General features: G+C 42.9%; 1 protein-coding gene across 2 annotated transcripts; it reads right to left on the bottom strand.

Moving 5' to 3' along the window:
• Positions 1–1,352: 1,352 nt before the first annotated feature.
• On the bottom strand, positions 1,353–14,289 carry TRAPPC2 (trafficking protein particle complex subunit 2). 2 transcript variants are annotated; one of them, XM_069463419.1, is made up of 5 exons: positions 14,185–14,289; positions 7,167–7,278; positions 4,328–4,472; positions 3,823–3,908; positions 1,353–2,257 (listed from the first exon to the last, which is right to left on the bottom strand). In XM_069463419.1, exons 2-5 carry the CDS (start codon positions 7,257–7,259, stop codon positions 2,159–2,161), a joined length of 423 nt encoding a protein of 140 aa, XP_069319520.1. In that variant the 5' UTR covers positions 7,260–7,278; positions 14,185–14,289; the 3' UTR covers positions 1,353–2,158. The 2 variants fall into 2 exon arrangements, with proteins under 2 accessions (XP_069319520.1, XP_069319521.1); XM_069463420.1 differs by lacking the exon at positions 14,185–14,289 and having other exon boundaries at positions 7,167–7,284.
• Positions 14,290–14,723: the final 434 nt, after the last annotated feature.

The following is a 14,723-nucleotide window of genomic DNA, read 5'->3' as shown; positions in this document are numbered from 1 at the left end:
AGCAGAGATTATCTATGTACATGGGAAACACAGACACCTAATGAAGCATCCTCAGAAATTTCCAGATATAGAAAGAGGACAAAACTAGATTTGTATATTTTATCTGGATGAGCACTAACATAAATAACCAACTTAGTGTTGACATCTGTGTGCTCAGTGAAACCTGATTTTCTTAAGACTGATTTCACCCCATTGCTCTTGTGTTCCAGAACACACAGGGACATCACCTGCCAGATCCAAGCTTTACCAGCTTAGCTTTCCTAATGATCAGCTTTCTGCTGATGCCAGTCCTGGTTCCGTCCTATCAGCTGCCTGTCCTACCTACCCAAGTGCCCCAGTGCTCTTTTCCACACCTTCATGCCTGAGATGCTCTACTGTGCGGCCCACCTCAGGGGTCCCACTTGTTGCTCTACTTCCCTTGGAGCTCCTTCAAAGACGCAGTCATGTATACTTGTGTGAAGTAGCAGTCAGATGTGAAATTTGCCATTTTCCTTTGGTAATATACTCACACGGGATGTGTTACCAGTTTCCATCTCACCCTCAAAATCCTGGAGAAACGGATGGCTATTTGTTAGGGTAGCAGTGTTGTACAGCTGAGCCAGAGCCTGAACTCAAGTCTTCCCACTGCCACAACTTCCTGCTGTTCCCCATCATGCTGCAGTTCCTGGCTGGCTTGCATTATAGCCTTCTGGATTATATGCTCACTGAAGGCAGGGCAAACCATATGCAATGAATACCTGCTTGGGTATCTCCTATTAGCATGGCTGAAGTTACTCCCAGACTTCTTTCTTTTTTTTTTTTTTGTTGAGACAGAGTCTCACTTTGTTGCCCAGGCTAGAGTGAGTGCCGTGGCGTCAGCTTAGCTCACAGCAACCTCAGACTCCTGGGCTTAAGCGATCCTACTGCCTCAGTCTCCCGAGTAGCTGGGACTACAGGCATGCGCCACTATGCCCGGCTAATTTTTTCTATATAGATTTTTAGTTGTCCATATAATTTCTTTCTATTTTTTGTAGAGACGGGGTCTCGCTCTTGCTCAGGCTGGTCTCGAACTCCTGACCTCGAGCGATCCACCCGCCTCGGCCTCCCAGAGTGCTGGGATTACAGGCGTGAGCCACCGCGCCCGGCCAACTCCCAGACTTCTAAATGAGTACGTACTTTTTTTCTGCTCCCAAACCTCTGGCACCTAGTCAATGTGAGCTCTGTATAATGGGTTAAGATATATTAGTTTGCAAGCTCTCGATAAGGGAAACAGGACTAAAACAGTGGTGGTGGTGGGCAGCAATTTAAAATTGAATATTAAAGTACCACAATCTTGGACAAACATCTTTATTTAAGAAATCAAATAAATAAGGTAAAAACTGATGGTAGCAACTTCACACAAGTATACATGACCAAGCTTAGAATTACTTGCTCAAATTCAGAATGGAACAAAATCCATCAAGTTATCACAATTAAGAAAATACCTGATTACTTGTTTTTCAATGGACATTTGCTATTTTGCTAGAAAATCACACTTACCATAGTACTAAAGAGACCACTCCCAGCCCACTCTGGTGTACAGCCTAAAAGGCTAAGAGTGCTCCAAGCTTTTCTTTGATAGCAATTATAAAATTGCCTTACAACTTTTTACAAGTACAGATACCAACAGGTTCACTTAATCTTTAGTTTACTGTCTGAGGGACAGTTCACTGTGGCCTGTAACTGGACCCAGTCTCCCAAACATGGATCCAGGACTCTAAATGGATAAATAAATCAATGTATGTGCCATCGATTTCATGCCTTACTGCAGAATCTTTTTAGTTTTAAATCTATCAAATCTTGATTACGACATTTGTTTTTGGACTGTTACATCAAGATCAAGCTGTCTGAATTAAGAAAGTCAAAACCTTATTCTCAATTTTTAAAATAAAAATGTTTCAAGATTGCTGATAAGGAGCTCTTTATCAATACCATTGTTTATAAGCAAATATTAATCTGTTGATAAGTGACATGAAACAGAATGTACTGTTTTTAAATATACAGAAATTTCATTAGGTTTAGATACATTGAGACTACAAGTAAAAGTCTTCCAGGCTATTTAATCACGTTACTTACAATGTACACATTCCTGAGTATACCCCATTGTTGTAACACTGTTTATTTCAGAATTTTTCTGCATTCAGCTTAAAAGGTGTTTCTTCCCAAGAAATTGAACTTTTCTGTCAAATGCGCTCGATCGAATAGGAGAATTGGGTTCATAAAATGGATTCATTGCAAACTAGGAAAGAAGAAAAGTATTAGTGAGCTTGTCAAAGCAAAAAGGCTGACAAATCATAGGTCTCTAAAAGGAAATTAAAGTTTTCAATTAAAAATCATCAAAGACATTCAAAAGTCTGAAGACCACTTTTTTTTTTTTTAAACACAGAGTCGTCTCGCTCTGTTGCCCGGGCTAGAGTGCCATAGCATCAGCCTAGCTCACAGCAACCTCCAACTCCTGGGCTCAAGCAATCCTCCTGCCTTAGCCTCCCGAGCAGCTGGGACTACAGGTGCACACCACCACACCCAGCTAATTTTTCCTATTTTCAGTAGAGAAGGGGTCTCCCTCTTGCTCAAAGCTGGTCTCGAACTCCTGACCTCAAGCGATCTTCCCGCCTCGGCCTCCCAGAGTGCTAGGATGACAGGGATGAGCCACCTCATCTGGCCATGAGGACCACATTTTTAAGTTTCCTTGAAAACACTGCATTGTTAAATACTAATCATCCCCCTAAGGAAATTTTTATTTTGGTGTTTTAGTTTTGAGAAGAACCTGGAACAAAACTAATAGCAGTATGATAAATGTTGCCCGTGTAAGTTAAATTGACTTTCGGGACTCACCCTATGTGTGAAATACTTGTTTTCATTATAAATAAATGGATTAATCTGTAAAGCCCTTTGGCTGCACAAAATAAGAAAAATCTACCATATGCTCAAGAGTTAAAAAGTTACACCACACTACTATTAAAAGTTACTCTTGTGTGGTAATTTTCTAACAATCATGTTTTTAATAATCTCCTTTAACACAAGGCTAAATGATCAGCTTCTCAGCTTAAGTAATAAATATAATGTGAGAGAAAATTATTAATATTAAATGGAATCACTAATGAGGGCAGGTGTTACCAATTTTTATACCTTAATCACTTGGTAGCACCCATCTTTATAAAAGGGTTAAATATTATTTGCTACCTCTGAGTAGGAATATTGTTAAATTTTATTATTGTGCTGATATGCAAGAAATCCTATCTGAATACAGAACATACTGAAATTGTTAAGAACATACTCTTGTTAGAACTGCAGTTTAACCACGACATCCTATTACTTACTATTTTATTTTTCAATTCAATATCAAGAATGGCACCATTCTTCTTGAGTGACTATTTGATAATATAAGAATCATTTCCTGCCAGTTTATGATCTCTATTCATTGCACTGTAACTTATTTGTACAGTAGATGGAAAACATTTTAAATTATTAAGCAATTTTCCCTTAAGTAGGCTGCTTCCTTGCTCTCTTTGGGGTTCTCTAAAAAAAAAAAATCAACAATATGCACCAAAAGGGGAAAAAATGAAACCAGTTTACTTTCACAATCATTTGAAAATAGCTACCATGAGTTGTTTTCCTTAATACATACTAACTTGGCTGTGACCTTGCCTGCCGAGGGAGTTGCCAGAGATAGTTCTGACTGGGGGAAAGCTAGTCTGAAAGGAAAACTGCAGCATAAGGGAGTTATTTCAACAGGTCAGTTTCCTGTCAAGGTTTGAATCCTTTTTTATAATCGGATTTTAAAAATTACAGAACATACCATACCTTTATATATAAATCATAGACATCAGTAAAGAAGTTCTTTATTCCATCTTCTTGCCTTATGTCATGAAGCATTATAAATCTCATATGTGAAATAATTAAGGTATAATCTTTCTTAGAAATGAAAAACAGAAAGCAGTCAGTTGATACAATATTCTCCAAATTAGTCACATGCTCGTTTTGCAATGGAAAAGTTGAATTACATAACCTGGGTTTAAAGTTAGCTTAGTTTTATCTTAGAGAAGATAATTTTTAAATAACTATAAAATAAAGTAAAATCACCTCTGATAGGTTCAGATAAACCTCAGTTTTATGTATGAGACTTAGCTTTAAAATTAGCTATAAACAAAATGTTTCTTCCCTAAAAAAATAAAGGTAGCCCCATAAATGGAAATTTTTACATGTTTACTGACTCTGAAGTCTACTCGCTCAGAGCCTGGCATCTATGTTCCATGTTCTAGTTTGTTAACTCAAGCTTTAGTTAGGTATCTGCTAAAAATAAGGATATGCCCCGCGGTGACAAATGCTGACACAAACCACTCATTGAACTTGTCCACAGTTTTCAAGTACATGTTGTTTGACAGCCACATGTTCTCATCTACCAGGTCGAGAGCAGCATGAGCTATGAACTGGTTCAGATGCCGGTGGTCGTCCTAGATGAGAGTGTGAACAGCGACAGATTAACATTTCCCTATGGCATCAAGAATACTGACATTTCATTCTGTAAATTCTATAGATGGTTTTCTTGGGGGGAAAAACAAACTGCAAGCTGCTTATTGTTATCATGAGACTTATAAAAGATCTGTGTTTTCACATAATGTTCTATTTTAAAATTTGTAATCTCAGTGTCAACAGAAAGCACAGAAACGGCTAATTACGTAATAAATGACATGTTTATATATATTATTTAGTAAGGTACCTTTATTACTTATACCTAACTGAAATTATTTATACAAAATTATTTTTATTGAAAATCTTATTTTTTATAGAAAATTATTTTTTTAATGTTGCAAGAAGGAAGTTGCCAAATTCTATAACCATTTAAGCATGTGACAAAAGGATGCTATGTTTTAAAAAAGGTAGATCCTGCTTTTAAGCAGCTCACATAGCAGAGGAAAAAGACATACAAAAAGCACGGAAATGGATGTGCCTGAAGGAGAGCACCTGCGGTAGGCTGGGTCTGAGCGGGCGGGAGGAGAGCGGTGTAGAAGGGGTGCCATTTCCACCAGGCCTTGAGGGCCGGGAGGAGGCTGGGAGGGCCGGGCTACCTGCACAGTGGCACCAGGTGAGCAGGGGAGATGGCTCAGGAGGTGACACTCATAATGGCCACCATAGGCCTCTTTCAGGTGGACAGAGTTTGCATGGCAGGGGGACCCAGGAGTGGTGGGAGGCCACGCTCAGCCCCAGCTGTGAAAAGTCACCTGTGCCAGCAGGAGGAGATGGTCTTGTCAGAGCTAGGAGTGTCCCTTTTGTGGGCTGAAATGGCTTAACTGGAGAGAAGGGGGAACTGTCCTATGATTATGTGGAGAGGGAATTCACAGCCTGGAATGCAGTCTTACTCCAATGTAATTCTTTCAAAATACATTTTTTCAAAGAATACTTCTGTTGGATTGTATCCCCTCAAAATCCCTATGCTGAAGTCCCTAAGCCCCAGTACCTCAGAATGCAGCCTTATTTGGAAAGAGGGTAGTTGCAGATGTAGTTAGTTAAGATGAGGTCATACCAGAGTAGAGTGGGCCCCTAATCCAGTGTGACTGGTAAATTTATAAAAAGGGAAGATTTGGAGACACACACACACACACACACACACACACACACACACGGAGAATGCAATGTGAAGACTGGAGTTAACGCTGCCACGAGCCAAAGAACTCCCAGAAGCTAGGAGAGAGACCTGGACAGATCCTCCCCTACAGCCTTCAGAGGGAGCAAGGCCCTGCAGACATTTTGATCTTGGACTTCTGGCTCCCAGAACGATGAGATAAAATTATCTGTTGTTCTAAGCCACTTAGTTCTTGGTACTTTGTTACGACAGCCACAGGAAACTAATACAGCCTCCTTTCTGAGGAGGTTGTTCCCGTAACTGGGCTGGAGGAAGGAGGCCAGTTGCCCTGGAATCCCTTGCACAGCTAAATCATGTTTACTTCGTTCCTGTTGCCATGACGAAACTAACTGAATCCTTGAGAAATGGATGTATTTTGTGTCTGGCTCACAGTAGTGTTTTCCATTACTTTACACTGATGATCAATCTTGAGACATTAGGAGCAAACTGTAGAAATGCTTTAAGAAGGTGAGTGCTAGCAGGAGAAAGAACTAAAATGAAGTTGTGTGACAAAGTATTTTTATTTGCACAAGGCCACTGGAGTACACAGAAACTCTATGTAAGTAACTGTGTCCCACAGGGCACCTATTACTACCTCAAAACAAAGTTTTAATGAGCACTGTTCTCGTAAGAATGTAGGAAAATCATGTGGGAACATCACCTGGTAGATAATACCTTAAATTTCTATCATATTTTGGTGGCAAGATCTGAATAGTTGAAAAGCATCATATATTGAACATTATGCATTAGAATTAATTTAAAAAATTAATTCCTTGTCTTAAAGGACATTAAAGTCCACTTTTGGAGCACGGGAGAAACATAGCATTAACTGTCAGCAATTTATTACGTGGACTAGTACAAAAAGATGGAAGGGACTGGGCTGTTCTCATCTCAAGACTCTACAGGTCTGTTTACTCTGAATGGCAACATGTTCTTGAACCAAGCCTGGTTTTTAGAACTCTTCTTGACAAGAAACTAGGTGGCATCGCCTCTGGTGCTGCTTTAGCGTTTCCTGCATGCAGCCAGGGTGTCACTGGGGAGGAGAGCACGCAGGCATCACCCAACCAGGAAGTTCTGCAGACCCAGTGGCAGCAGAGGGATACAGAAATAAGGGTCTCTTTTAACCTCTCCGGTAATAATTGATCTACTATGTATGTCCTGATGAAAAATGTGATTCACTGAAACATGACTGTTCTTCCGGACCCACTACAGATGGACTATGTTTCTATGTGCTTAAGCAGCATTTCATGGTGGGTAACACAGTAAAATATCATGGGAAAGAGACCCAGAGCATCAGGCCAGTCTGTGCTAAGTGTCTGCTGAATTAAAGGATGAATAAACAACTCCAAGGACATTCCCTGGATGGCTTTTAGCAGTTTGTGGGACTCTAGAGCAAGTCTCATTTAATTGTGGTAGATTTCAATGACCTTATCTGTCCAGATCTCTTCCAGTGCTAAAATCATATTATACCATATCATCACGATAGCATAAAAAATTCTTACAGAATTTAAGGTTCCATACGCACTTTGGATTCTGCTTTCCCAGCTGGCAAAAACTCCATTTCAAAAACTGGATTATCATGGTGGCCAACAATTACAAAATAGAAGCTTCCAGACATTGTCTTCAATATACGGCTCCTAATTAGTTAAATGAAAAATAACATATACTTTTAGTACTCAACATTGAAATTCAAAAATGGCTAACAGGAAGTCTAGAATTAATTTTTTTTTTTTTTTACTTAAACCTGACATTATAGAGGAGGATGCCACTAAACTTGTCATGCTTTCCAGTATACTACCATAGATATATGGCTTTTGGACTAAATAAATTATATATCTGTGGTATGTCCTGTAGAATCTAATGTACTATATTTTCATAGGGAAACTGGAAGACCTTTAAGATGAAACCATAAAGACAACATCCTCACCATCTGAAAGTTTGGAACATTTAGCTCAAAGGTTCCTGTGTGTCTGGCGGAGTAAGTTGAGCTTAACTTAGACTGGACCAGTTAGCACCAGCACCGACACCAGGAAAAGTTAATAGAGAATACCTGTAAGTTAACTATAATAGACAGTGGTGAGAAGGCAAAGGAAGTGAATGCCTTAGAAATTTCCAGGAGGCATCCTTCAGAGGAAGCTCAAAACAACTCTACCTCATGTCATCTACACCGAAAGGAGAGAAACTTGCATTTATCTGCAGACTGTGTGCTGTATATGTCCTCTTTCTACCTGTGTGCTATAAATACAGGTCTCTACAAATGCCTCCTTATACATCAGCTTCTAAGAAAGGAAGAAACAGTTTTGTATTCTAGAAAAGATGGAAGAAATAATCCCAAAAGGAAGACGTTCTGAGAAAGTGAGAGGTCTTGGAACTAAGGTTAATAGTTTGGCTAAAGAAATGAGAAACTGGGGGAAAGTATCAGTGATTCCATGGCTTTAGCACAGATAATTGAAATCTGGATGGATGGACAGACATCCGGAAGAATGGATGACAGATGGGTGGGGGACGGGTGGATTTACACATGTATGTATTATTTAGCACAAGGGCTTTGGAGTCTGACAAAGCTAGGTTCAAGCCTAGCTCTGCCACTTACGGGAAATGTGACCACAGGCAGTCAGATGTTGGTTTTCTCATCTGTGAAACAGAGATAACACTGTAGCTCCTTATGTTGTACTTATGAGGATTATACAATCTAATGCATGTAAAGCACCTGGCATAGTGTCTGGCTCACAGTAAGTGCTCAACAAATGTTATCTAGAATGATGTGGAAGATCAACACACGCATACTGGCATGTGGTGACTAGAAACTTTGCAAGGTGGGGTGGAAATCTAGTTAACCGGGAGTGTATGGTCAGTCCCCTGGAATACACATCTGAGGTGTGTTAGAGCCCAAGACTCATCAAGCCTCACTGGGCCTCCGCTGATTCACACAGAATATGCAATGAAATCAGAAGAAATCTGAAATGTATTTCCTAATGAACGACACATTTTGTAAAGGAAATTGGGGCATAGCTGGCACTTTTAACTCTGGAACTGGAAGGCTGTGACCGTGGAAGAAAAGGCAGATAGGAGATTCTCGGTGTAATGAAGTAGGATTTTTTAAAATGTTATTTGGGGCAGGGGATGGCATACTACAGACTGCAGGCCAAATCCAGCCTGGCCCGTTCTCTTACTACTATCTAAGGCTGCTTTCACCCTTCAGTGGCACAGCTGAGCAGCTGCGACAGAGACCATGTGGCCCACAAAGCCAAAAATATTTACTATCTGGCCCTTTACAGAAAAAGTTTGCCTCTGTTTTAGGGGAAAGATGAGAAAAAGGCCCAAATAGTAAAAGTGGATAACAAAGACCAGCAGGAATGATTAAAAAAAAAAAAAAAAAAAACTGTGCAAACTAGGAGAATTGGCAATAATTCTCCAGGGAAACCGAGGGGATGAGAGATGGAGACTGGAAATCTGAACAAAGTAAACAATGATATCATGAATTCTTGCTGGACTAGCTTTCAGAGCTGGAGTGTGCCAAGGGAAGGGCTTACTTTCTTCAGCACAAACATTTAAGCACCAGCAGAAGGAAGAATATGCATAAGGAAGATAACCTGCACTGCACCCCCCACCCTGAACTCCATGATTGGGAGCAGCACGGTGCTAAGCGCTGCAGGCAGACAGACAGAAAGGGAACTGAAAGAACCACCGGCCGGCACAACGGTGCTGTTACAAACTATCCAGCTGGGCAGAGGATGAGACAGAGCTTTCTTTATATACATTGTGTCCTTGACTCGAGCTGCCAATGACTTGACTTGGTAAACAGCTGAAGAAGCAAGACGGGCTATAACTCTTCATTCAATTCTGCCAAGGAAAAACTGACAGGTGAAGTGGAGGAACTGAAAACCCTGGGAGAAAATGACCCCATTGTCTCAGGAAGGGAATGGCTGCAATCACTTAGCAAATATTTGATATGGGCAAAGGTGAGGCAAACTCTAGAATTCCACCTTGTGCAAGATATGGAACTTTCTGTGAGGATGGAAATGTTCTATACCTGTGCTGTCCAACATGGGAACCAGTGAGCATTTGAAATGTGGCTAGCGTGAACTGGATTTTTAATTTTAATTAATTTAAACATAAATAGACACATGCGGCTAGTGGTTATAGTATTGGACAGTGAAGCTGTAGATCAGTGTTTCCGAATTTTTTATAAAAGTTTGGGACCCCCTCCACCTTCTCCCCACCCATAAATTACTTAGAATTCAAATACAAATAATACAAATAAAACAACCGCTGTGATTGAAGTGCCTGTGTTGGTTTGAGTGTGTATGTGTCTGCTCAATTTTCCTGTTACCTTAAATAGGCGCCCTTGAAGTATCTCCAAAGAAGGCTTGGTCTAGAGGTGGTCAGGAGGTAGCGCCACAGAATTTGGAATAGGTTAAACTAGGAAATTTGGACAAGAGAAGAATCTAAGATGGTTTCCAGATGTCTGGCTGGGTGAACAAGCAGAATAAGTGGCCCCTCTCCCAAGATGTCCACACCCTAATCTCTGGAACCTGTGAATATATCAGGGTTCATTGGCAAAGGGGAATTAAGGTTGCAGATGGAATAAAGCTGCTCATCAGCTGACCTTAAGATAGAAGATGAGCCTGGATCATCCAGGTGGGCCTGATGTAATTACAAGGGTCCTTAAAAGCAGAAGGACATTAAAGGAGGAAAGTCAGGGGAAGTGTAACTATGGAAGGATGGTCAGAGAGAGGTGATGTTGATGGTTTTGAAAATGGAGGAAGGGGCCATAGCAAAGGAATGCAGGAAGCCTCTAAAAGCTGGAAAGCACATGGAAACAGATTCTCCCCTACAGCCTCCAAAAGGAATGCAGCCCTACAGACACCTTGATCTTAGCCCAGCGAGACCTGTGTCGGACTTCTACGCTACAGAACCGTAAGATGATAAATCTGTGTTGTGTTAAGCCACTAAATTTGTAGCAGCAAATTTGTTACAGCAGCAGTAGGAAACTAACACACATGTCAAAGCTGGAAAACCCCCAGGTATGAGAGAAAAGGAAGGAAATACTCAAGGAAGAGCCAGCAAATGAGCAGAAGGTGCATTCTAGGAAGAGACTGAGGACAAAAGGGAGTTCACTTACCCCAGGGCATGGGGGTCAAGGCACTGTGGAAAAGGTGTTGCAGGGAGACAATGACGGTCAAGGTGAAGATATCTGGAGCAATGTGGGGCTGATAGTGTGGAAAAGAACAGGGGCTCTGTTTTTTCCAGCATGCATCCCCAACAAAGCCTGATACACAGAAAGTGCTCAATAATTACCAAATGGAACTACAATAAGGAGGGAGGTTGTAGGTTGGAAAGTGTTGTCAGGTGATGCTGGAATGCAAGGATGAGACATGGTAGGATTTCAGTGTTAAGCAGCCTCAACACTGCAGAGAATCTTCTGAAAGCTCCAGTGCCTGAGGCCCTAGAGGCCTGTGAAGTCCGTGTTCAGGTGGTCCATAGCACCTTTGTGAGAATTTGCTGAAGTCTGTTAAGGCACCTATGACATGACAAGGGACTGGACTTGGTGGCTAATGAGAGGGAGCTAGGACTCTCATTTGTGGTGAAAATAGCAGCTGTCCCTGGTGATTAGGGCAACTTGGCTTTTTCTGAGAGGGAGACAACTAAAGAAATCAACTTGGTGATATGAGGAGCTTCTCTGGGCTGGGGATAGTGGCTCTCACCTGTAATTCCAGAACTTTGGGAGGCTGAGGCTGGAGGATCACTTGAGGCCAGGAGTGTGAGACCAGCCTGGGCAACATAGCCAGACCCCATCTTAACACAAAATAAAAATTAAAAAAAAAAAAAAAAAAGCCAGGCATGGTGGCATGCGACTGTATCTCAGCTACTTGGGAGGCTGAGGCAGGAGGATTGCCTGAGCCCAGGAGTGCCGAGGTTGCAGTGAGTTATGATTGTACCACTGCACTCCAGCCTGGGTGACAGAGTAAGACCCTGTCTCTCACACACACAAAAAAACCCTAACTATACAACAATAAGACAAAGGAAACCTAGATTAAGAGCAGTTCATCTACATGAACCCTAAAGTTTTAATTTACTGCAAACTCAATAAGAGGCAGCAGTCTGATATGATGGTCAAAAAAGTTAATGCAATTCTAGGCTGCATTAAGAGAAAGACAATGTCCAAGCAAGGTCGAGAAAAATGTCAATGTCCTCTTTACTGATAATATCTCTGGGGAAGGTACTCAGTTCTGGGAATCACATTGTAAAAGGATCAATAACTGAAGTGTTTGTGTTGGGGGAAGAGCAGGCTCTAGGCTAGGGAGTGTTCTGGAAATGATAAAAGCAACTGAAAGAACTGAGGATGTTTAAACTGAGGGGGTGGGATGGGGAAAGGGAGTGGGTCTGGCAAAATACTATCTAAGCTGTCTAATGGAAAAGGGATTTGGCTAGGGGTAGCAAACAGGCTTCCTCTCCTCAGTGAATTCCAATCAACTGTTAGTGACTGCCAGGAACTGGTGCTGAGAAAGATTCTCAGACTAACTGCTGTCAGCAAGAAAGAATGCTGCGATCAACTGTCCCTGTTGGCTATATGGGTTTGGGGGAGTGCAGTGCCTACATGAGGGCCAATTTGCTAACTCTGGACTAGACAGACTTATTCCAAACTGCTCCATAGGTCAAGCCCAGGGCTGCTCATTTGCAGTTAGGAGGAAACTAGAAATGTGTAAGGGGCAGCTAGAAACCACCAGTGCCAGAGTGGGAGGATGAACTCAATGAACTTAGAAGTTCCTTCCAACTATGGAATCTTAAGTTGTAGTCAAATGAAAGACAACACTCAAGGACTCCAGTTCCAAAGCCACCCATTTTTTGGCAAACCTTTTTACAGCCTCTACAGAGGAACTTCTAGATAAGCTGCCTTTTGCTCCCAACGGCAGTGGTTTCAGTTGTTCGACAGACCTGGGGCTGCAAGAAAGAGTAAACTGGTGTGGCATGGGACATGTCTATTGCAATGAGGAGGAGTATGAATACCATCGATAGGTCTCTAATGTGACATTTTCCCAATAATATTAGAAGTAATTCCCCTACCCCTAAATGAGGTTATGTTGGCTTTTGGAGAACATTTTATCTAATTCTATTCAACTTCGGGACCAAAGGTGGGAGCAGTAGTGAGGGGGTCTTCAGGCATAGACGCTTTCTTTTAACAGTGGTCAAATGCTTCTGCTTTTAAACAGCATTTACAACATATCAACATCTTCTTAAACACTGCATCATTTCACTCTTCTGCTCAAAATCCTTAATGCTTCTCAGCAACAGACCATGTACTACTATTCAAAATGATTCCCACATTGCTCCACATGTCTTTTCTCAACCTTTTCCACTTCTGCTGGAGTTGACTGGTTTACTTTTTTCTCCCAAACTCACTTTGATTGTACCCACTCCAGAGTTACTGTTCTTACTTTTCTCTTTATGCTTGGAATGTTCCCCCTGATTCTGTGTGCAACCCTTACCCATCCTTTATAGTCAACTAAGTCCCTCCTCCTCCACAGTGATTTCCAACAAAAACCTATAGGCTCTCCACCTCCTATGATAATCCTGTCACTCTTGCTGCCTCTAAAATACTTACTCATTGCACTCTTCTTTAGTGCTGTGCAGAAGCTGACACTGATCCAATTTTGTCCTCATAGTACTTAGATACCTTATACCCCCAGCGCCCAACTCCGGAGTCAGGTCAGATTCCTCATTGCCCCCAAGAGGGTCCTGACTTTTTTTTAAAAATTCTTTTGCTCATTTTTTCCCCCTCCTGTGATGTTCTCCTTTTTGCTCATCATCCAAATCCTACCCGTGAAGCCCCTGATAAAGTCACACTTTTTCCACAGAGATAACCTTGATCACTTCCATCTTCAACCACCTCTCCTTTACCTAAACTCTTTCCGCAGTCTACAAAGCATCTTAGTTCTTGTTCAATTCTTTGGCTGTAATGTTTTCACTATTGCTTCTGAAAGATTTGGTGCCTTTTCTTTCTAATTAGACTTAAGCATCTCGGGTGCCGGCTCACCTTTCCCCAGAGCACACAATGGTAGGTACTCTAAAATAAAGTTTAGCTCTATGGTTCTCAACCAGGGGCGATTTTTGCCTCCCAGAGAGCATATGGCAGTGTCTGGAGACATCTTTGGTGTCACACCTGGGGGAAGGGTGTGCTACTGACACTTGGTAGAGACCAGGGATGCTGCTAAACCTCCTACGACGCACAAGACCGCCTCCCACAACAAAGAACCTTCCCGCTCCGAATGGCATTAGTGCCGTGGTTAAGAAACCCTGAGTTAGCTGAATGGCCCAGTGAAAGGCGAAAGAGGCAAAGTCCCCGAGACACTGGGCGTTTGCAGGTCGAAACGCAGTGTGGATTAGCTAGCTGGGGCTGTCCGGGTCCCGCCGGGCTGTCCCAGCGCCGCGGAGGGGTGGAGGTACAGGGCCAACATCCACGTCACGCAGCGGCTGGGACATCCCCCAGGGACCTGGAGCGGCCGCCCCCCGCCTCCCCCCCAACTCGCTCCATCCCCTACCTGCCGCAAGATTCCGACGACGGAAACGCCCAGTCCGTAACCACGGCGGAGACCAGCGCGGGCTCCGCAGCTTCAGCTGCGACTTACGAAGCAGTCCTCGCGAGACCTCGCGGATGCACTCCCGCGAGATGTAGGTGAAGCTTCCGCTTGGCGCTGCGCAACCGGGCGCATGCGCTGTAACGCTCGGGACGCGGGTTGCTCGGCTCGGCGGGCCTCCGGGAAGGGCGGGGTGAGTTCTCAGCGGTGAAAACACGCGGTCTTCCCTTGCCTTCTAGTTCCGTATCTCTGCCGGTCTCCGCCGTCCAGCCACGGTTGAGTGTCGCGCGTGGGTCACGGCCCCGCCCACCCCTCTGAACCGCGGGGAAAGTAACTGCGCTTCCTTGCCAGAGTTTCTAGTTCGGAGTTCGAGGCAAATAGTTCAGCACCCTTGTTCCTCCCGACCCCCCGGGACAGCGGCAGGGCTCTGAGAGCAAGGATTCCCCGTCGTTTTGGGCCTGCAGCCCGAGCTGGGCCTCGAACTCGAGCCACAGTGGGGAGGG

The sequence above is a fragment of the Eulemur rufifrons genome, chromosome 30 (genome assembly GCF_041146395.1).
Source record: "Eulemur rufifrons isolate Redbay chromosome 30, OSU_ERuf_1, whole genome shotgun sequence".
NCBI classification, from domain to species: domain Eukaryota; kingdom Metazoa; phylum Chordata; class Mammalia; order Primates; family Lemuridae; genus Eulemur; species Eulemur rufifrons.
Note: the sequence above shows the minus strand (reverse complement) of the source record. Positions and strands in the feature narration are given on the sequence as shown.